Genomic DNA, 24,229 nt, shown 5'->3' with positions numbered 1-24,229 from the left:
AATATTAGTCATGTTGGTTATCCTGCAGTTTTCTGCAGAATACCAATGCTCTTTCAGTTTGGGGACCCTGATTGCTTTTTCTCCAAAATAACAACAGTCAGGTTAAGCAAGTTTTTTTAAAAAAACAACAACATGTGATCAATGTTCATGTGGTTTAGCCCAAAGATTCAGGCCCCAGGGCTATTTTAAGGGGTACACATTTACTAATCTTTCTCCATTTTCTAATCTTTCTGTATTCTCTCTTTTTTTTTCTTGCACCTAATAGACATCTCAGATACCCTTATTCTTATTTAGAACACAGTCGTTCAGTGTAAGAGAGAAGCAGAACTAAGCCCTCAATTTCTATAGGAGAAATCCAGTTGCAAGTTTGTTTATTCTTAGAATACAAGCAACAACTCCTTGCATTTATCCATAACTATATTGTTGTGGAGGAGTGAGGGAGGGAGGGAGGGAGGGAGAGAATATGTAGTAAAGGACACCTAGTGTTTCTTTCTTGATCTTTTCCTGAATATCTTCTAGATTATTCAGGAAGCCTATTGTTTGCACAAACAAAAGATAAAAAAGTTGAAACTGTTATGCCTGTGATAAATGTAAAACAAAATTTATAGAGATTAATGGTTGAAAAAAGTGAATGGCATTTAACTCAGTATGTAGCCTATTTTATTTTACATTCATGATAGTGTTTAATGGACACACACATAAAAGGATCCAGTGTATGTTTGAGAATAGGATATGTATATTTAAAGGTTAATGGTAATTACTGCCATGTGGTTTTGACCTTCCCAATATTATTTTAATGTCTGCCGAAAATCAATTTCTTTTTCAGGCATGCTGTGGATGAAGTAGCAACAGAGACATTAAAATATGCGAACCAACTTCCAGTAGCACAGATAATACACCAGGTATTCTTTTTATTACTTTTGTTCCTATGTGTTTTAACACTAAAGATGGGGGTTTAGTCTTGGGGTTTATGTACTCAGACTGCAGAAGAAGGAGTATTTCTTTTTTGGTGGCAATATCACATTCTTTACCAATGTAGTAAAAATAAAAGAAGGTGCAATCTCTGTCTTTAGGCTTTCAAAACGTCCTGTTTTAGTAGTCAGCTTGCAGTACTTGTGGCACAAGCGGCAGAGATTGTAAATGTTTGTGGCAGGAAAAGGAAGGTTGGTACACTCCTGTCCCCTCTATTAGATTTACTCTCTTGGCTCTTTTGATAGACTGGGAGGAAAACCACACCAAAGCCAAGGTAGCTATGCATATACTGTAAGTTAGTTTGTCCTTATCTCATAATTTCATGGGTTGCGTGCCTTTTACTTACGCCTACAGTTGCATATTGAATTCCTGCATTGATCAGGGGTTTGAACTTGATGGCTCCTTCCAGCTCAGTTATTCTATGATGCTATGATATTTTGTGTATTTATGTATTTATGTATTTATTTATTTATTTAATTTATTTACTTAATTGCTTACTTACTTACTTACTTACAATATTTTTAGCCGCACAATTACCAGTGGCTTCTGGGCAGCGTACAACATTAAAACTTAAAAAATTAAAAACATTTTAAAAGACAATATAAAATATCATATATTAAAAAAATTCTTAAAACATTAAAATTAATAAGTCCTGCTGCTCATGTGGCCAGCTAGGGAATACTGTTTAATTAAAATGCTGGCTAAACAGAAAGGTCTTTGCCTGGCACCGAAAAGCCAAGAGTGTTGGAGGGCATTCCAAAATTGGGGGGGGGGGAACAGCCGAGAAGGCCCTATTTCGACATGCCATCCCCCTCACCTCTCTCAGGGATGGCACCTTCAGAAGGGCCTCCTGGCCTGATCTTAGAGGACGGGCAGGCTCATATGGAAGAAGGCGGTCCTTTAGGTAACCAGGTCCTATGCCGTTTAGGGCTTTATATGTCAAAGTAAGCACTTTGAATTGGGCCCGACCAGTGCAAATTTTTCAGAACTGGTGTGATATGAGTCCGTGCGGCGGCACCACTTACCAGCCGCGCAGCCCAGTTCTGTGCCAGTTGCAGTTGTCGTACTGTCTTCAAAGTATAGCGCACTGCAGTAGTCCTGTCTGGTTGTTACCAGTGCATGAGTGACTGCCGCCAGGCTCCGCTCATCCAGGTAAGGGCGAAGTTGATATATTCTCCGCAGCTGTAAGAAGGCACCCCTGGACATCGAGTCCACCTGGGCTTCCAAGGTCAGACTGGGGTGAAGGAGCACTCCCAAGCTGCGGACCCTGTCCTTTAGGGGGAGTGTAATCCCATCTAAGGCAGGGAAATGGCCCTTTAACCTATCTGGTGGGGCACCTACCAGCAGCACTTCAGACTTGTCTGGATTGAGCCTCAGTTTATTGACCCTCATCCAGACCATTTTCAAGTCCAGGCACGAGTTCAGAACGGTGACTGCCACACCTGGATTGGTAGAGAATGAGAGGTAGAGATGGGTGTCGTCAGCATATTGCTGACTCCTCAGCCCAAACCTCCTAACATCCTTCCCCAGCGGTTTCATGTAGATATTGAACAGCATGGGGGACAGTATAGAGCCCTGAGGAACCCCATGATGCAACCACCATGGATCAGACCTACTGTCCCCCAGCACCACCTTCTGGACTTGATCAGCCAGGTAGGAGCGGAACCACTGTAAAACAGTGCCTCCGATTCCCATCCCAGCCAGTCTGTCCAGAAGGACACCACAGTTGATGGTGTCGAAAGCTGTTGAGAGGTCCAGGAGAATCCACAAGGATGCATTGCCCCTGTCTTTCTCCCAGCAAAGGTCGTCAAAGAGGGCGACCAAGGCAGTTTTCATCCCATAACCCGGCCTGAAACCTGATTGAAATGGATCTAGATAATCCATTTCATCCAGGAGAGTTTGGAGCTGCTCAGCCACCACACGTTCCAACACCTTGCCCAGAAAAGGGAGGTTTGCTATTGGTCGATAGTTGATCACTAGACCTGGGTCCAGATTAGGATTTTAGGAGTGGGCGAATCACTGCCTCCTTTAATGGGGCAGGGACCACTCCCTCTCTTAACGAGGAGTTGATTACCTCCAGGATCCAGGTGCGAACTCCCCTGGCAGATTTCTTTATTAGCCATGATGGGCAAGGGTTGAGTTGTGTAGTGGTGGCACGAACCGATCCAAGCACCCTATCCACATCCTCAGATTGCAACAAGTGGAACTCATCCAATAAATTATGACATATGTCCGGAGCACTGGACACAACCATAGGCTCTGCATCAACAGTGGAGTCCAAATCTTTGCGAATCTGAGCAATTTTTCCCTCAAAGTGTTTAACAAATTCGTTACAGAGAGCCACTGATGAGTCCAGGACCTCCACTGAGCCATAAGGTTGAAGAAGGTCCCGGACCACTCGAAATAGCTCTGCTGGACGACACACCGAGGAAGCAATACGACTGGAGAAATACTGGCCTTTCAACAGCCGTATTGCCACAGAGTAGGCCCGATAATAGGCTCTAAGCTGTGTTTGGTCATAGTCGCAGCGATATTTCCTCCATCTGCGCTCAAGCCGTCTCCCCAACTGTTTCATAGCCAAAAGCTCCTCTGTGTACCATGGAGCCATATGGACTCTGTGGGCAGGGAGAGGGCACCTAGGTGCGATCGTGTCAACTGCCCAGGCCATCTCCTTGTACCACAAAGCAACCTGGGCTTTGACAGGAGCGCCGACCATATCAGCTGGAAACTCCCCTAGAGCATTCAGGAATCCTTCAGGATCCATAAGTCTCCGGGGGTGGATCATTTTAATTGATCCCCCACCCTTGCAGAGGGTAGTAGTGGCAGAGAGTCTAAATTTTACCAGGAAATGGTCCGACCATGACAACGGAGTCAAAGATAAATCCACCACATCCGGACCACCATCCCCCCGTTCCGTTGAGAATACTAGGTCAAGTGTATGGCCTTTCTCATGAGTCAGGCCGATGACATGTTGAGACAGCCCCATGGTTGTCATGGCGCCCATGAAGTCCTGAGCTGCCCCTGATAAAGTGGCCTCAGCATGGAGGTTGAGGTCTCCCAGCACCAAAAGTCTGGGGGTCCTCACGACCAGATCCGAGATCACCTCCGTCAGCTCAGGTAGGGAGACTGTTGGTAAGCAGCCGGGTGGGCGGTACACCAACAGAATCCCCAATCTGTCTCGCAAGCCCAACACGCAATACAGGCCCTCTAGACCATTTCCCAAAGGGACAGGGAGTCTGGAAAAGTGGAAGGAATCCTTGTAGACTATTGCCACACCTCCTCCCTGCCCCTCCGGGTGACCCTGGTGTTGACCAAGTACCCAGGGGGACATAACTGAGATAGAGGAACTCCTCCTTCTTCTTCCACCCAGGTCTCAGTAATGCATGCCAGGTCGGCCCCCTCATCCAAAATTAAGTCATGGATGAGGACAGTCTTGTTTTTTGCTGACCTGGAATTTACCAACAGTACCATGTGGCCCGGGGGGTGGCTGATATGGTCACCTGGTACCGTTTGGCTGGGAGTAGAGCTAGAAAGGGAGATAGGTGTAAGGTATCTAACCTCCTTTCTCCTACGCGGGCATGCCCTACTCCCACCTCCATATCTTCCTCTGCCGTATATTGTCTCTATTGGTTGCCCCAGAGGCCCCTCAAACCCCCCCGTTTCCCAGCTTGTTCCCCAGCCAGTTCCCTCAGGGAATCTGGCAGCCAGCGGGAGCCCAGCCATAGTCCCACCATCTCTCACTCAGTGAGCTGTAGAAGGCAGATGTTGTTCAGCTCCCCTGAGTGCAGGAATGCTGGTCTGGTGAAGCAGCTCTGACTTAAAAGCCTTCTTTCCCCTTGAGCCAGGTGGCTGATGTTGGGAAGGGGGAGGCAGCCAGAAGCAACAGGGCCCAGTCCTGCAGAGCAGAGGGAGACTTAGCCAGCTCCCTTGGCAAAAGGCTGGCAGCCGCCCAGCCACAAACCCACCATCTCTCACTCATTGAGCTGTAGAAGTTAGATGTTGTTCGGCTCCCCTGAGCACAGGAATGCTGGTCTGGTAGGGCCCAGAGAGAGAAAAACGTTTTCAAGCTTATGCCCTCAACCACGTCACACCACGCGATGTTTACTTTGCTTTATTCTGTTAAAATGGACTGTTTTAAAAGCAAGATTGATACTGTGCTCTTGATGATTGCTGCATGAGCCAGCAGCGAAGTAGTGCTTTACAGAGCCAAATGGAACGTGAAGACAGAGAAGTAGATTAATGTTGGTCACAAATGCCAACTAATCAGAACTTTGTATAACTAGTTTTTGCTGGAAAAAATGAAAAACTGGTTTATTTATTATTTAGAACGTTTATATCCACTCTTAATCAAGTCATATCCCAGGACAATGTGTAACAATAGAGATAATCAATTATTCAAAATATAATGCAGTATGCTGAAATACTAACTTCTGTAACCACAGTAAAAGACAGCAAAAAATGAATAAATCATGAGACAAATTAAATTATAAAAATGAAAATGCTTGTTTAAAGAGAAATATTTTAGAACTGAAAATGTTATAAAGTAGGTGCCAACGGCACCTACTCTGTAGGGAGTGCTTTCCCAAAGATGGGGACTGGAATTCAAAGATGGGTTGCTTCTGAACTCATTTTTATGGGTTCCACTGAAATCACTGTTTAGCGAAATCATTGACTAGCAAAAAGCATTTCCCCATTGGAATGCATTGAAACCTATTTAATGTGTTCCAATGGGGAAGAATTGTCATTGTCTAGCAAAGATCAGCGATAGGAAAGCTGCTTTGCGAACCACCGATCAGCTGTTTAAATCGCTGTCTTGCAAAGCTTAGGTCCAGAAAACACCTGTTTTGCGAGCGCAGAGGGAGCTGTCAAAATCGTTGGCTAGCGAAAATCGGTTTGCGAAGCAGGGACCAAACATTGTCCAGCAAAATTCCCCCATAGGAATCACTGTTTTGGCGAATTGCTATAGTGATTGCAAAAATTCAATGTCTAGCAAAAAAACTGTCATGCGGGGTAACTGTCTAGCAAGGCACCACTGCATGTGGCTGAAAGGGCTGAAGGCTCACAAGGAGATGGCTTCTAGCCGATGTTATTCTTAATAAGGTATGAGCGCCTAACTTGTGCAGCATTAGTTTCCTTTCGCTACAACCTCTTAGCACTACAAGAAGCAATATTTTGTGTGTAGCGGTTTCGTCCCAGTTGTAACCAGCCAGCTGCTAGCATGCTGAGCTGAAGCTGCCTCTGCTTTGCCTTGCCTAAATGGCCCATTTTCTACAGCTGTGGTCTTCCGATGCAGCTGCCTTTGACTGAGGGAGAGCGGGGTTGATCAACAGATAAAATGGAAGCCCACCAAGTGACAAAGTTGATTCGAATATCCTCTGGGTATTAATTATTATTGTAAGAGTCTTTCCAAATATCTTTGTCAATCAAAGTGACTTCTCACAGTTGAATTTGCTTGCTGGAGGCAAAGCCATCTTCAGCTTAAAGGAAACACAAGCTTTATTTTAAAACTTTCAAGTGTACAGGCTTTTTCCTGCAAGATGTTAAACCCAGAGGAAATTTAAAACTTTAGGCTGAAATCTGCACCTCCAGGAAGAATATCTGATGTGTTCAGAACATGGAAGATTGGAAATCAGGACCAGTTTGTATGTCAGAAACTCCCTAGGTGTTGTCAGAGCTTCAAATGACCCAGCAGCCTGCAAATGTCACATTTAAAATTCTGTCTTCATGCCTGACTCTCAGCATAAATGAATTAAACAGCAGAGCAGGCAGTAAGTCAATATGTTCTTAACAGTGAGAGAGTGAGCAATGAAACAGTTTGAAGATTGTTTGGAATAGGTAAATAGGAACTAAGCAGAATGGCTCACCTTAAGGAATATCTGGTACGGGAAACAGAATTAACCTTTAAGATGGTTGACCAGATGAAATGTCACAGTAATATTTTTACAGCACAAAGAAAGTAATCTAACCCTGGTGGGTTCATTTGGTTGCTTTGTGCCATAGAACAGTAAAATACTTCATTGAACAGGAATGTGATTTTCTGGTATTTCACATATTTTGTAGAACAAACACTGACTCATATTATTTACTTGACAAAACACCTGGCTAGATACCCATTACTTGCGTTTTCTGGCCTAGTACAGTTAGACAGTTAACTTAAGACTCATGTAAATAGGTATAAGAACTCAACTTTTAGATTAAATTTGGTCTCCAACTTTGACTAGAAAAAGATCTTGAGCATTTTTTTTCACTTTTGGCAACATTTTGTCATATTTTAATAGCCATTTTGAGCTGCAAATCTAAACAAAACCTATTTCTTTGTCACTTTATACCAAGCATGGCTACCCCATAGCCATGTGCTGGTTTAGTAGTTGAAGATATGATGAAATCATCTGCAAAAATAGTTGCACAGATTCGTATTTTCATGATTGCCCAAATTGCCATTATGAGTGATCTTGAAAGATGCCTTGATTGAACCATAAACAAGTGTTTTTTTAAAAAATCCTAACATTTTGTTTTAAGACCTTCCCCTATAATGTATTAAAGAAAAAAAGTGTTTATAGTTGCTTATGCCCTCTTAGCTACTTTATTCAATCAAGGCATCTTTCAAGATAATCACGCATAATACACTTTTAAAGGAAAAAAGTGTAGTACAAAATTTTGGAATGGTTAAAATGGTGTCTTTGCATAAACGTTTTTTTTTCATCTAAAGAAATTGAATTGTTATGGTTTAATTTTGCACTGAAGTAGTAGTGGAGGCAATTACAAAGCAAGGTTTGTTTCCCTTTTGCTTGAGGGGAAAACACAATAAAGAATGAGAGGACTTGTCAGTTTCAATTGAATTTTTTTGATATATCAAATATTCTTTCTAATGAACATTTGATGCTGGGGAAATTCAGTTTAAGAACATACTTAGACATAAAATTATAGTTGATTCCATAATCCTGCTCAACCGTTGAGCTCCATTTTGCTTAAGAGGGATACAGAGATTTTGTAACATATGCCATCTTTTAATATTACATTACTCACTGAAAATCAGTATGAATCCATTTTATTGTTAGAGATATTTCAATCTGTGCCAGCTAATTTATTTTTAACTGAAAACTCTATTAAAGGTGAGACCTAAAACCCTTATCTTCCTACTCTGACCATGATCCTGATCTGATTTAAACATTAGAAGATGTAGATTTTCCATGTTATATGGAGTTGCTTTTTTATTTTCTCTAATGAATTGATTTCCTTTAATCTCCTTATGTCTTAAATTACTTTATTCACTAGCACCCCTTCTTTGTAGTTTTCTTAGTTGTATGGTTCTTTCCACTTTCTTTATATTTCTGGTAAGATGGATCTCAAATCTAGATCCTCAGATGTTATTGGACGTCAACTCCCAGAAGCTCCAGGCACATTGCCAGCATTCGGGAATCCTGGGAGTTGTAATCCAGCAATATTTGAGATAACAAGATTGTGAACTGCTGTTCTGCCACATATCTCATTGTTAAATCATATTGGTTTTGGTTCTTTGTTGTGCTTAGCCTTCCTTTCCTTGATCATCTGCAATTTTCTTCCTACATGTTGTTTATTCTATTTATATTCAACAACGTCTTGACTTGAATTTTCTCCAGAATTTCAGAAACTGATTTCCCCATCATTTTTATTTCTCACCTATTTAAGTCTGCTTTCAAATGTTCTCTTCTCATTCCCAATTCTCAGTATTTGTGTTATTGTTTCATATGGGCGGGTAAGAGTTTACTGTACATGTTTTTGTTCCCAATAGTAAAATATATAGCTAGTAGTGACCAACCTCCCGAGCCCAATCATTCTCAGATATCCAGGGAGACCTGATGCATTTTATATCAAGCTACTTCTTTCCGATCAAGACTCTCTTATTACACACTCTGCAGCAAAATTTTGTGGAGTAGCAATGGCACAGCGGTCCCTTATAGTCTCCTGAGTTCACAGGTTGACTGGTTTTAGCATGAGGGTGGTTTGTTGTCAATCGTAGAGAAATGATGTGGTCCCAACCGAAGGGAGGAAGTGTTTACAAATCTTTACAAATATGTAGGAAGGACTCCCTATACCCCAAAAACCCTGTCCAAACCAGTTTGCCCTAGACGACCCAGTGGTTCAACGATAGCTATAAAAATGATGTATTTGAGTCTCCCCATATTTTACAACCAGTATACAAATAATTATCTGTTGTACACTTTTTAAATTGCATTTTGTATATTTTAACCATATAATATGTTTTATGAACTGGCTGTACACTTTTTTTTAAAATTGCATTTTGTATATTTTAACCACATAATATGTTTTATGAACTGGTTGTATATTTTTAAAATTGCATTTTATAGATTTTAACCATAAATATGTTTTATGAGCTGGTCACCCGACTGTAATAAATAAATAAATTCATTCATTCATAGCTAGTAATGACAATTGTATAGTGGTTGTTATTACTACTGCTGTTGTTGCTACTACCATTACTACTACTGTAGTTAGCACTAACTAAATATGTCATATAAGTCCTATGGGGTTATTTATTTATTTATTTATTTATTTATTTATTTATTTATTTATTTATTTATGCCCTGCCTTTTTCCTTAAAAGAACCCAAGGCAGCTTACATAATTAAAAACATAATATTTAAAAGCCAAAAATAGTAAATTTTTTAAAGAATTAGACAAGTATTATATTAAAAATAGTAAATAAAACCAATACTAAAAATAAATTTTAAAGCAACAGATTGCAACAATCCATTTAAAAAAACCCTGTCAGACTGCTGGTCACTAACGAAAAGCCTGCCTGAAGGGAAAAGTCTTCTCCTGCTTCTGGAAGGACAGCAAAGATGAGGCTGGCCTAGCTTCCAGTGCTCCAGAGCCTGGGAGCAGCAACAGAGAAGGCCCTCTCCTGTGTTCTCAACAAGCACACCTGTGAGAGTGGTGAGACCAAGAGAAAGGCCTCTCCTGATGGTCTTAGCACTTGAGCAGGTTCATAGAGGGAGATGCGGTCTTTTAGATAGCTCGGGCCCAAGCTGTTTAGGGCTTTATAGGTTAAAACCAGTACTTTGAAATGTGTTCAGAAATGGGTCAGCCTCCAGTGAAGTTGCTGTAACCAGGGAGTTAAATGTTCCCTGTAACCAGTCCCAGTTAACAGTCTGGCTGTCGCATTGGTTACAGTACTCCAGCCAAAGTGTAAATACAGCATGTGTCCCTGTCTCCAGATCAGACCTCTCAAGAAAGGGGGCAGCTGGTGCATTAGTTTTAACTGTGCAAAGGCGTTCCTGGCCACTGCCAGAAGCTGGGCATCCAGGCTCAGAGAAGAATGCAAGAGCACCCTGAAGCTGTGCACCTTTGTTTTCAGAGGAAGTGTAACCCCATCCAGCACAGGCTGCAGCCCTATTCCTTGATCTGCTTTTCGACTGACCAGAAGCAACTCTGTCTTGTCTGGATTAAGTTCCAGTCCATTACTGTCACCAGACAGACACTGATCTAGAACCAGAATAGCTTCTTTGAATTTAGATAGAAATGAGAGATAGAGTTGGGTGTCATCCACATACTGGCGACACTGAACCCCAAAACAGCCTCTCCCGGTGGATTCATGTAAATGTTGAATATCATAGGGGACAAAACAGAGCCCTCTGGGCCAGGACTCCCACAGCACTACCCTCTGGGTTCCTTCGTTGAGGAAGGACCAGAGCCACTGTAAAACAGTGCCTCTGGGTCCCGTCCCCTCAAGGTATGGGGATGAGGACTGCAGGCTCAGTACCATATTCCCTTTGATACACATTGTAATGTGAACACAAATGTTTTCGTTATTATACAGTTTTACATTTCAGAGAAGAGGATTTTTAATGAGGATGTATCCACCTCTGGAATATATTTGAACACACAGTCATTTTAATAGGTGCTCTATATTTTCCTCAGAGCTGGCTCCCCCAAAAGCAGTAGAATGGTTTCTAGTTTCAGCAGAATTCAAGTATTTGATTAGTGCATAGAACATCAGCTGTCAGCGTTCAGATGCGTAAAGGTAAGGCAGCATGTAACCTAATCCAAGAATGCTCAAACAAGCTTAGTGGTGAAGGCTTCTGGGAGTTGGAGTCGAAGAACACCTGGGTTACCCAAGGTTGGGGACCATTGGTCTAGAGAGCTTCCCTAGAAGGAGAACAGCATTTTTTTTTTCAGCCTGAAGTGGTGGCCCTGGCAAGCAAGCTAAAGGACCTGCTCCACTATAGGTTTTCTTTCTTGTGGAAGAAGGAGCAGCACATTCTAACCATCCTCTTAGACCCCAGTATTAAACAGTGGGCAATGGAAGAAGGTCTGGCTAGCACTGAGGTGTCACCCTGAGCAGGAAGAAACTAGCAATGCTCTCAGTGTTCTCAAACAACAGTACCAGAGTCCACATCCCTCACCCCTGCAACAACAAGGCAAAATTTCTGGGACACTGTCTTGGCATGGGAGGAGCTTGTCCTCCAGAGACACCACTCCAGAGGAAGGACATGGCAGAGGCAGTAATAGAGGTGTACATGCAGGAGCCCTGCAAGCCAAAAGAGAATGATCTCTTGTCTTACTGAGCAGAGAAGGCATCTGTTTGGGGAGATCTGGCCAAGGTGGCAGTGAGACTAATGTCTTGTACCACGAGCTAATGTGCCCGGTGAGAGGGGGACATTGGCAGAGGACATTGTGAGTCTACACTGTTCACATTTGGAATCTGGATCTGTAGAAAAAAATATTTTCCTTAAGGTTGGCCTCAATTTACCCTTTTTTTGCTCTAGTGAGAGTTCAAACTTGACTTGATTGAGCTTGATTGAGCCGTCACTTATTTGCCTTTCTGGTGGTTTGTGGTATTTGTAAGGCTCACTTTCAACACCACACTTCAAATGAGTTGATTTTCCCACACCCACATTTTTCTTCACTGACCATTTTTTACATATCGTGTTTCCTCAAAAATAAGACAGAGTCTTATATTAATTTTTGCTCCAGAAACGCATTAGGGCTTATTTTCAAGGGATGTTTTATTTTACAGTCGTGTCATCTTCTGCTAGCCGCACAATGGTGGAGGGCGAGGTTTCACTTAACTGGGGCTTATTTTTGGAATAGGGCTTATATTACAAGCATCCTGAAAAATCATACTAGGGCTTACTTTTAGGTTAGGTCTCATTTTCTGGGAAACAGGGTAGTATAGATGATTTTGACCTTGGCTTCATGTGACAATCTTTGCTCATTACTAGCACTCCCTTTTTACTTCAGAATGCAAGGGGACATCTTTTTTTGGGGGGGGGAAGCAGCATACACGTAGAGCAAGGCTTTAGAAATTGAAAGATAGCTTTCTACTCTGCATTCTGTGGAGCAAGCATCATGGCATTCATTTACTTGTGAGGTTAAAGAGTGTGTTTCTCTGTTGTAGATGTTGTACTCACTCACACTTTTGTGTCATCATTTAATTAAGTCCGAAACAGCCCTTCAAAATATTTTGGCACAGATCACAGATATTTTGGTGCTCATCTTCTGGGATCCTCTAGCTCTGGGCAATTCTGTTTGAGGAAAGTTACTGCTGAAACTTGTGTATAGTTTATGTATACTTAAACTTCCATTTTAAAAAGCCAGAAGCTTGTTGAAAAACAGCCATGACAATTGCCTTGTGTTTGAGTGAGAAGTGGTTGCTGATGAAAAAAGGAGTCAAGTTCTGGGATTTTCCCCTGGTAGTGCTCACTATCATTCAGGTACTCAGCACAGGAGGGTATCCTGTAGACCAGTGGTTCCCAACCTTAGGTAACCTGGGTGTTCTTAGAGTACAATCCACAAAAGTCTTCACCACCAGGCCAGGGAGTTGCAGTCCATGAAAACCTGAGTTACACACGGTTGGGAAACACTGCTGTAGATAATCTTGACAGCTAACATGAATGTCATCAACATTCAGGCTGCCCTTTGCTATGTTCAGTTCGGCATCCTTTTTCCTGGTGGCAACAATATGCAGCAGTATCAGGCCATTTCCTAGCATTTTAAATCGTGGATAGAGAAGCACAGTATCTCACATACATAACCCGAAGATTCTTTGTAGAATTGAATATGACCTTTAATGCACTTGGGAAGCATGTCAGTGCTCTAATTCAGAGTGTAAAGGTTATATCTCTGTTTATACACATCTGTCTCCTTTCAAAGGGTGCATTGTACGTGTGATGCAAAATGACTCTGTCAGCATCCAGTTTAATAAGTGGGCTACTTAAAGAAAACTTTCTGGAAATGGGATCTGATTTCTGTCTATAGAATGCCTGTCTTTTATGGAGAAAGCACATGAATGGGAAGTGATGCCCATCAGTTTTGCTTGAATGCATTAGTAGTTGCCATTTTAACCTTGTCAGCATTTGCTGGGTTTATCTGCTGGGAAGGCAGTGTCAGCAGTGCAGTCGTAGCTGAATTTACTCTGTGGGGTGGGAGTGGGGAGTGAGGACGGCAGAAAGCCAAAACAAAATTCTCAAGAAGTTGTATTTTGCAATCTCTTAACAGGTTAATTTTACATTAGAAGTAATCCAACCCTCAGAAATAGGAATCAAGATGTTCGGCTTTCAGTGGTGAAAATACTTAATACATGTTCCTACTTTATTAAGTAGTAGCACACCGATGGGGTCAGAATACATTTGTTTACACATTACTAGGTTCATTTCACTTAATTTGTTGAAAATAATATACTGATTAGAAGGCTACAGATTTTTTTCATCTTTTACAGAACCAGTTAAGGGTGCTTAAAACTTTAATCAAGCGTGCAAAGCTTAAGAAGTGAACAAAAGCAGTACAGATTTCAGCTATATGGAAGACTTATGGGCTCTGGACTTATAGGCACATGCCCTGCAGGTGACATTACTGATAAAATTCAGAAGTCAACAAATTGATGATTCTGTTGTAGATTAGGTATATGGTTTTCAATAAGCAATTACCTATGATCCGTCTTATAGACAAACTTTTAGAAACAGCAGGTGCTTCCCAAAAATTGTTTAGGGATTTCAGAATGGTTTACAAAAATTCAAGCTGTAAGAAATACAAGAAGAAAAAGACATAGGGATGAAAGATTTACTTAAAGTGAGAGCTGAAGTATTTAAAAATGCCAGGTGAGGGAGCTTTTGCAGAGTACAGTGGGGTCTTGACTTGAGAACTTAATCCGTATTGGAAGGCGGTTCTCAAGTCAAAAAGTCTGTAAGTCAAGTCTCCATTGACCTACAGTGCATTGAAAACCGATTAATCCCGTAACAGGCCGTTTTTGTTCCATTTTGGTTTTTTTCTGGTCTGTAAGTCAAATCTCAGTCTGCAAGTCAAACCTAAATTTTGCGGCCAGAGAAGTCTGTAACTCAAAAAGTCTGTAAGTCAAGCCGTCTGTAAGTCAAGGGTCCACTGTACCAAGAAGACTGCAAAGTTTGTCCCATGTGTTCTCTCTTGGGAAAGGCATTCCCAAGTTCAATGCTGCTCCCCCTCTCCCCGGTAACAGAAAAAAACCTCCTCAATAATGCAATCTCAGGACATTACTTATTTCATTCTGCAAATGGAATGGTAGGAAATGAGATTTTTCTTCGTGGTCTCTGTGAATGCACACTAATGGGTTAATCTGCGCCTGCGCCAGAGCAGCCTCGGAACATTCTAGAGCTCGAGCACATGGTGCTGGGATCTCCCACACGCTACCTATAACTGCACCCCAGCACCGAGTGCCTCAGTTCCTTTTCTGCCGCCGCTGCTGCAGCTTTTTAGTTTCAGAAGCTCTTGCATTCACATTTCTTTCAAAATCGTAAGTTGGGCAAAAGCATAGTTGATTATCAATCTTTCAATTGAACAAGTTTGTTTATGGCTGCTTTGGGACTGTTCAAACGTTGTTCTACCTGTCCGAATAAGATTACATTATTGGACAGCCATTCCCAATGCTTGTTTTGCCTGGGAGAAGAGCGCCAGCCGGCCTTGCGTGCCGTGTGTAAGGGCTTCACCAAATCGGTGCTAAAACTGCAGCGCCTTCACTCTTTCCTATGGGAAAAGTCTCTGTGCCTGGCTTGAGATTCGGCTATGGACCCACCACAGGCTCATCCCTCAGAGGTTCTCCCGATTGCGGGCCGTTTGCCCAAAGACATGAAGAAGGCGGCAAAGGCGGCATCTTCGGGCTTGAGGTTGACTGCCTCAGCATCGATATCAAAGCCGCCTCTGGTGTCGATGCCAAAGAAGAAGAAAAATAATCTCAAAAGCCGTCGCAGCTGAGGCCCTACCATTGCTGCCGCCTCTGGCCCAATCCCGCCACGATTTGGTATGCCTCAGCATACCATCGGGAGATGAGGACATACTGAGGCCAGTGACCGCACCATCATCCCAGTTGAGCTTTTCTCTGGGCTGGGCAGACACCTCGGCTGAGGTGCAACAGTTGGCGCAGGCCATCTTTTTTCCTTACTGAGAGGGTGAGAGTGAACTGGCTCCTTTGAGGTGGCAAGTGAGGGACCGAGGGAGGGACCGACCAGCTGAGTGAGAAAGAGGCCACCAAAAGTGCACGCTCGCCCAGCCGGTCTCTAGCCTAGGAACAGGACAGAGCGAGAGCAGGTGGGCAAGTAGGGGAGAGAAAGTTTCTTTTCCCCACTTCACTTTTCCAACAAAGCGAACAGCACACTGATGAGAGCAGGGTGCTCGGCCCGGCACTCTTTGCTGCTGCTGCTGAGGACGGGGGGGGGGGAGATGGTGGTGCAGATGTTTGCAGCTGGCCTGGCTTGGCCCTCCAGGGACGGGGCATGAGGCGGCAGCAGTGGCCCAGCGCTGGGAGGCTGAGCCTGGCCCGGGGCTTTGGCGGCCACTCCCTCCAAATGTGAATTTCCCCCCTTTCCCCCCTGCCTTTTGGGTTCGTAAGTGGAAACTCCGGCCACAAGTCGAAGCAAAATTTTGTGGCCGGAGCTGGTCGTAAGTCGAAATGGTCATAAGTAGGGGCATACGTAAGTCGAGGCACCACTGTAGAGCATTAGTAGAGGCCAGCCTGTCTCCCTCTCTCTCTGTTGGAATAGTTGCAGCGTGCATATCAAGTGATGCTGGCAAAAGGCATTCTATCCCCAGAGGGTCACCTGCATCCATCAAAGATCGTCCCCAAAGTCTGAGCATATTCATTTACAGGGAACACAACTTCATCCAGAACTTCATCTTACCCTCCTGCATTCTGGTTGGGAGTAATAGCTGCTGTTAGTGGTGGTGCTGATCCTGCTGCTGCTACTGCTGTTGCTGTTATATGTGGTCAAGTGGTTCTGACTTATGACAGCTCTATGAATGAATGATCTCCAGAAAGTTCTGTTGTTAACAGCCTTTTTGGCTTTTGCAAACTCAAAGCCATTACTTCATTTATTGAATATCTATTGATTGCTCTTTATTCAAGTAGGCATTACTAAATCCTTGGTCTTTAACACTTCACTTGGCTCTAGAGACAAGAAGAAGCAGAAACCTTGATGACTTTGTGATGATCACTTCACTAAGATACAAAATAAAACCCCAACCTCATGGAGCAAAATGGAAACTTGTATAATCCACAGCAGACACCAAGAGGTTGAGCAGAACTTCCACAATGAAATTCTGAAATGACACTGCAAGTAGAGGTGGAACCACTGCCACATCATGCTTCCAACTCATAGAGGCAACCCAGGTGGATATAGATATAGATATTAAAAGCCACAGGAATTCACAGGATCATACCTCCTTTTCTGTGCTGAAATCAGCATTGAAACTAGATTGAGATAGAAGAAGTGACCTTGAATTGGATAAGCAGTGCCCATCTGAGCACCTCATCCAGGCAGAGTGCTGATTCTGAGTTATGGGGTGGGCCATGAAGAAATTCCAAGGAGATTGGAAAATGGTGAGATTTTTGTACAAAAATTAGTATTTTTGTAGATTTAAAAAATTCCAGGATAGCTAATATTATTAGAATTTAAGATTTCTCGAGGAAAACTACTTGTTCTTTCTAATTTTGTTCAAATTGTGTTTCTATTAAATTTTAAATTACAACTTAAATTCCTTGTTAAAAGGGATTTGATTTATGCTAAAGGAGAGATGAGATAGTACAATATTTTCTCAAAAATCAAAAGGGCATGAGGTCTAGAAGCTTGGTAATCACGGAGGTAGGGGTGTTTTTAATAAGCCCGTAGGTTGCTGAAATCACCTGGGTTCAAGGAATAGCTGCACTCAAGGAGCTCTGGAGTAAACACACATGGACAAATAAGCTTCTACTATCTATTCAGCTCTTTCTCTCACTTCATTGTGCTCAATTTCTCAATTACTGTCCCTGAATTCTTTTGGTTCTTTTGCACTTTAGTGCATTCTTTTTAAAATATTTATAATATCTATGTGCTATAAAAAAGCAGATCTATTTATGAAATACAGATTCATAATCCATTTATTTATATGCTGCAATTTGTGGTAAATCATACTGTATGTAGCTCAGACCGTCAGAAGTGTTAATTATACTAAAATGTACTGTATCAGCCAAAAATCCTGTTGGGTTTTCTGCTGGTGTAAAGCAAACAGTGGAACTTTTTAGGGTAAGTTAAGAAATTACTTGTAAATGTTACCTGATGTGTACAAAGTTGCACAACTCAGCATGCAACAGATAAAGTGTAATGTAATTTTCAAACTTGAGGCCATTTGCCTGCAAAAGCTAAGCTATCTGGGTTAAGCTTGCAGGCAACTAACAGGACTTTGGTCACGGTAGTCCATTAACAATTAGAAGTTAGAAAAATATTTAAATAGTCATACATATATGAATTGACAAGTTAAATGTTAGCTTTATGTTATGACTAAACAATTTAGTAATAATGTGTAGGAAAGCCCAGCAATATAATTATTGTATAATTTGTTGAAATTGCAGGAAAAATAATATATTCTGTCCAAAGTTAAATGATTCCCTTACTAAGACTCCATGCTGTTGTTCTCTGCCATGTTCATCGGTAGGGTTGGCCTTCGCTTATGGAGTCATTCAGGCCCACTAGTCTTGCAGACCAGTTGGAAATGAGCCAAGAGAGGAAAACTGAGTTTGCTTGCAATTTTATATATACAGCAAGGAAACAGGTGATTGGATATTTTCATGAATGCTGCTTGCAAAATATTCTTGTTTTTTCGCCCAGAAGTGTAAACCGTGTTTGTGTTGCTGTGGTCAGAATTATTGAAGTGTCACTTCATATCTCTGTAGCCTTGAAGCCTAATGACTATGTATGTGTCAAAAAGAAACAAAACAAACTTCCTGTCAGTTTGGCCGTGTTCTGAAGGTTGTTCTTCCTAACGTTTCGCCAGTCTCTGTGGCCGGCATCTTCAGAGGACAGCACTCTGTACTCTGGTGTAGTTGGCTTGGGAGTTCAGTATTTATGGCTGTGAGATAGGCTTTTGTCTTTTGTTGTAGATGGGTGATTAGTGTGTCTTGTTGTGGATGTATTGTTGTGCTAAGGAGAAGAGATTATCTGTCATTGTGGTTAATGGGTGTCATTAGCTGGTCTTTTGTGGTTGATGTGGTTCCTGTCAATAGTTGCAATTGTTCAGATTTCTCTTCATTCCAGCAAAGACATGGCAGACTACCCCGGCCTTGGGGTGGGTGGGGGAGAGAAGTCACCCAAAATTTCAGCGTATGTGGAATATTGAAGAGGAATTATAACCATGTGTGGATGTGTACACCTGGGGTGAGAATGTAACCAATACTTGAATACGTTATTAAAAGAGTGTCTCAATATGTTGACACATCATGTTGAACAAAAATGCTCAGCTATTGTAAGATTCTTCATTCCTGTATGAGATTGAAAAGACAAGCACTTTTTTTTGTCAGCTGCAGAACTTCCTAACAGTGAGAGCTGTCTGACAATGGAATGGACTCTCTCATAGGCTGCTAGATTTTCCAGCATTGAAAGTGTTTAAACAAAGGTCACCTGTCAGGGATGCTCTAGCTGTGGATTTCCAACTTTGGCAGGGGGGTAGATTTGATGATCCCTCTGGCCTCTTCCAGTCCCAGCCTTTATGATTCTGTGATCTATATCAACATCTTATCTTTATTGATATCTAACTATTCTTTTTAAGAACTGGCAGGAAAATGCATAAATATATTGCTTTATCAGTGTATTTTTGTGTTTAAAATATATCAGCTAGTCTTGCAAATAAATATAGGATGACTTTGTCTTGACTTATTCCAGCTTTCTGAGGAGTTCAGAAGAGCTAGAAGTGTTGGACACACTTATCATCCATCATTCCCAAGCCGTGTCCTCCCAAGTAATATTGTTTACTTCTTCCTGTTTTGTTGTCTTCATTGGTGCCAAAGAAATTCAAGTATACATTGAAGATGACAAGCTGGCCCTCTGATGTAGCATGTAGGCATCGATCAATGTCACTCACCAATTGTTATTCTCTGTATGAAAGGGCAACTGTATCATTCTTAGTATGAAAAACTGGAAAGCTTACTTTGTAAGCTTAAGTGTATAGTAAATGTTAGATAGATAACTTTTCCCTTTAATATGAGTCTCAGGGTGTGTAAATATGTGTCATACTAAATGTTTTTGGTAACCAAGATCTTCCTTTCCTTTAAAGTATTGTCGAGTTTCTGTTACATTTTTGGCCTAAGTTCCTTCTGTAATGACCAACTTATTCAGAATCCAGAGCATGTGAATATAAAGGGATCTGATAGAATGTACAGTATGTCTTTTTTAGGACTAAGGCATTGTCTAAGACTAAAGCAAATGACGGGAGGCACTTATGATGGTGTCTAGCTTTACATCCCTTTCTTCATCTTAGTTTGTCAAGATACTCCGAAGATTTTCTGACTGAAGTAAGAATGAAGCTAGACCAGTTTCCACCCTTATGATATATGATAATCTTTGTGTCTCATGCTCTACAATTCTAAGACTTATTCAGTTGTTCTTAGTCTAGGATCGTGAATGAAACAGAAGGCCTAATACCTTCCCTTGTTGCTTTGCTCATGAGAGTAGTATTGAATCTATAGAGGAATGTTCACATATAGCTCACATGTGAGCAGAAACCTATCTTCTTTGGACTCATTGCTCATCATGTGGGCAAAGCGATGGAGGTGGGTAATACTCCCCACTCCTCTAAGTTCATGCTCTTTGATTATAGAAAAACTAAAAAGAGGGTTCTGCTGTTATACTTTACATTTCAGGTTCTTTTTAATAAAATGAAAGTCCAGACTAGACATTTCATACATAGCATATGTGTAGCTTTCTGAAGTGAGGAGCAGTGCTTTCGTAGCCAGCTGTTCCACATGTACCCTTTCCATACCAATTTTCAGCCTTCAGAAGAACAGATATGATTGTCAGTATCTTTCCCTTGCCATGAAAAGGGGGAAATTATGGTTGGTTGGTGCAGAGAGGTTAAGTATGGCCTCTCTACTGGTGCATTGGAAGTTAAGTTCACAGCATTGTGAAACTGATTTTAATTTAAGGTAGTGGGAGGATAAAGTTAGAGTTATTTAATTTAATATCTCATTCATCTCTCAGTTATATGTCCTGTTTCCCAGCATGTGAGAAACAGAAAATTTCATTTTCTTTCCTGTATTCATATGCTTTCTTTATCTATCCTTTAATTAAACCTTTGGTTGAGGATGAGTTCCCCAACCTGTCCAAAATTGATTTTGGTGTGTGTGTGCGTGTGCGTGCATGCACATATTTCGAAATCAATTTGGACAGGTTGAGAAATATATATGTACACTTTATACTACAGTATATATAACATTTACTATATATACTATAGCATATACTGCATGCTCATGGGATAATGAGTCTAAAGAGGAATATATATAGGCTGTTTCAACTTCCCAGAAAGTTTTTGAAGGCTGTCTTGGAGAAGGACAGAATCCAGATAAGAAATATGTTTGTTGAGCTGGATATTTGAAGAAATGTGCTGTTTCAGCTAATTTTTGTATATAACATCCAGATTTTAAAATCTTCAGAAACCCCCTGGGTTTAAAGGATTGAATCGATAGGCTTTTTTAAAATACAAAGATAGGTTAAGCTGACCTATTCTCCAGCAGTTTTATCAGCACTTCTAGACTCCTCACATGGTATATGTTTCAAATTACTCTCTTTTTTTGGTTCATTTTAGAGCTACTCTTAATCAGGAAAAAAAGGGCAAGAAAATGGCACACATAGCTGACTTCATTAAAGCAAAGGTTTTCTAGAAGCCATATATGAAATAATTTTGGGTGGAAACTATTTTTGATCATAAAATTGGCCTTTAAGCATAGTAATTGCTCCTTTGCTTATAGTCATCATAAATTTTACAGTTTAATATACAGTGCCGTTTCTGTCCATTCGAACTAAGGCTTAAGGTTTTGTTATTAGTCACATACCATTTTATATCAAACACACTGTGGTCAACACTGATGCTAATTATCTGTACAACCCGGTGCATGTTAGAGCTTACTCCAGGTGAATATGTGTAGGATTGCAACCAGAGCAACTTTGTTTGGCTAGAGCAAATGATGGATCCAAAGCCCTACCATATTCTATTAGCAGAGCAGAAGGGAAGTAGAAATGACACTCTATTTCTGTGCTGATTTTCCTTTACTGCAGATCACAGTGTGAAGGGAAATCATTGAGAAAAGGTATGGTGGCGGCACGGTCGGGGACTAGGAAATCCTATGCATCCAAACCCTCTACCAGTCCATCCACACTAATCATAGCACTCTGCATCTTAGAGGTCAGTTTCCACAGTGAAAGTTATCATCATCATAATCATCATGTGCCTTCAAGTCAGTTCCAGTGCATGGCAGCTAGAGATGGGGGCTTGGTATTTGTATATGAATATGAACTCCCTGGCACAGGTGGCTGGCCTGATAACCTCCCACCCCCAGTCCCTGTCGGACCACTTACTTTGTAGTGTGCGTGGCCAGTGTATTCTCCTTTGTCCCAGTCACAGCAAAAGCTAGGCTGCTGCAGCATGGCCTCCCTCCCCGCCCAGCCATGCTGTGACTGAGCAGGGAGACTCATCCTCCTGCCCTCTTCGTGGAGTTGCTGGGCAAGCAGGGAGGTGGGGCTGTGGCAGCCGAGCTACTGCCGCAATTGAGGCAAAGGAGATGATGCTGGCCATGCACACTGCGTGGTAAGTGGTCCGGCGGGGTCTGGGAGTGGGAGTTAATCAAGACTGGTCACCTATGCCGGGGGGGGGCTTCGTATTCGTATATGAATACAAAGCCCCCATCTCTAATGGCAGCCCTTTGCAGGCTTTTTCTAGGTGAAGAGTACTTGGAGCTGGTTTACGATTCCCCTTTCCTGGGCCCATCCTGGGACTTTGCAGCTTGCCCAAGGCCATGCAGGCTGGCTGTTCTCCCCGGAGGTACAGCGGGAAATTGGAACTCCCAACTTCTGCCTCTGCAGCTAGATATCTAAAGGACTGAGCTGTCTAACCAGCTACTTTCATAAGGAGAGGGAGAGGGAAACTGAGGTCAGAGTTCTAGAGGCTTTGGGATAGTACTGTTAATCTCCAAGACCAAAATCTGAGTTCACAACAGCCATTGGTCATCCAAAATTTCTGCACTGGCAAAGCTTTTCACTCCACTGGTGTAGTGCTTTTAGGGACTGATTACTGCAGCTGTTGCATATGAGGTGATTTCCATCAGAAAAACACAACTTTGGTGTACACAAAGAGATATCAGGTGTCTCTATGTGTTAACACTGAGGGTGTTAACCCACTTATACAAGGGACCACTTTGTGGTTGGTTTGATTAACTCTATTAGATCCAGTTCTTATATACTACTCGTACAGGCACTTAGGAATAATTATGTAGGGGAACATTATAGTTCCATCATAAACAAAGCACAGTTCTAACCATATTTAAAATATATTCTGGGAATATCCTATGGGAAAAGGTAAAGGTAAAGGTTCCCCTTGACAATTTTTGTCCAATCGTGTTCGACTCTAGGGGGCGGTGCTCATCCCCGTTTCCAAGCCACAGAGCCAGCGTTTTGGCCAAAGACAATCTTCCGTGGTCACATGGCCAGTGCGACTTAGACACGGAACGCTGTTACCTTCCCACCAAGGTGGTCCCTATTGATCTACTTGCATTTGCATGCTAGGTTGGCGGAGCTGGGACAAGCGACGGGCGCTCACTCCGTCGTGTGGATTCGATCTTACGACTGCTTGGTCTTCTGACCCTGCAGCACAGGCTTCTGCAGTTTAGTCCACAGCGCCACCAGGTCCCCTATGGGAAAATTAAACCTAATTCTGGATTCTGTTTTTAGCTAAAGAAAACTTGGTCCTGAAACAAGTGAAATGATATTTTAAAAAGAGTGGGCCTTCAAGCATGTCTAAAAGGCCTTGCCTTCACCCCTGAGCAATCTTAGCTGAGTGATCTTAGCTGGCTCATACTGTATGTTTCAGGGATTTGGAAATCAAGTATTTCATCAGAAGATATGGCTTCCAGGCAGATTTTGGATTCTGGCAGCTGCTGTTAAAAGTGAAAGAATGTGCCTAAGAAACTGCCAGTGCTATCTGGCTGTTAAGGTACAATGAGATGCAGCTAAAGCTAATGTGCATTTCTAAGAACCCTCCCACCATCTTCATCCCCCACCTCCTCCCCTTTTTTGTAAAAGAACTTAATTCTGGTTATCAGAGCTATTGCTGGAAAGGTTAAATATAACATTGTGTGCAGGAGCATTGAGGTTCATACCCACCTGCCCTTGCTGTGGCAACACTGAAATGCAATACTTCTCAGGTGTCTTTTCTTGTTCTCTGCTGCAATAGAACTTTCCTGTCAGGCATATAATTTACTTTCTCCCGATTTATTATTTGTTCCTTTGAGACTCATTATTCCACATTTGTCTGTATTCATCTGCATTTGTCATTTATTAGCTGAAGCTCTTGCTCAACGGTTTTCATAGTTTCTGCATCTGTCCTGCGTTGCTTCTCATTTATTTTGCTGCGGCTGATTCATTTTTTGAATCAAAATAGCGAAGATTATTTAGGTCACTCCTGTGAGTTGCATCCGGTGAGAATACAAGGAGTAGTTGGCTGGTGCATAATAGCATGCAAATGATGGCCTCCTAAATCGCACAGGAATACACTCCAATATATGTGCAAGTGTTAATGACCCTAATAGATTCAACACATCTTAACATAATGTGGGCTGTTGTAAGCATGGCATTGGAGAGATATATGTCTCTTGTAGCTGAGGGCACAGGAATCCGTTTCAAAACATTTCTTTAATATGGAGAATTTAGTATGTCAGTAGCATACTGTGCTCTATACAGAAGTGTTGAAGCCAGCAGTAGGTCTGATTTACC

At 42.0% G+C, this 24,229-nt stretch overlaps 1 protein-coding gene across 4 annotated transcripts in view; it reads left to right on the top strand.

Annotated features, from left to right (window-relative positions):
• PIGK (phosphatidylinositol glycan anchor biosynthesis class K) overlaps positions 1-24,229 on the top strand; it is a 148,181-nt gene that overhangs the window by 100,330 nt on the left and 23,622 nt on the right. For 3 of the 4 annotated variants that reach the window (XR_012086459.2, XR_012086458.2, XM_020794702.3), the window contains exon 10: positions 827-902. The exons of the other annotated variant lie outside the window; for it this stretch is intronic. Coding sequence is in view for 1 of the 3 variants with exons in the window: in XM_020794702.3 (XP_020650361.3) it covers positions 827-902 (76 nt within the window). In the remaining 2 variants the exon portion in view is untranslated. The remainder of the gene's footprint in view (positions 1-826; positions 903-24,229) is intronic. 4 annotated transcript variants of the gene reach the window in all.

This window comes from Pogona vitticeps, chromosome 4 (assembly GCF_051106095.1).
Source record: "Pogona vitticeps strain Pit_001003342236 chromosome 4, PviZW2.1, whole genome shotgun sequence".
In the NCBI taxonomy this organism is placed as follows: domain Eukaryota; kingdom Metazoa; phylum Chordata; class Lepidosauria; order Squamata; family Agamidae; genus Pogona; species Pogona vitticeps.
Note: the sequence above shows the minus strand (reverse complement) of the source record. Positions and strands in the feature narration are given on the sequence as shown.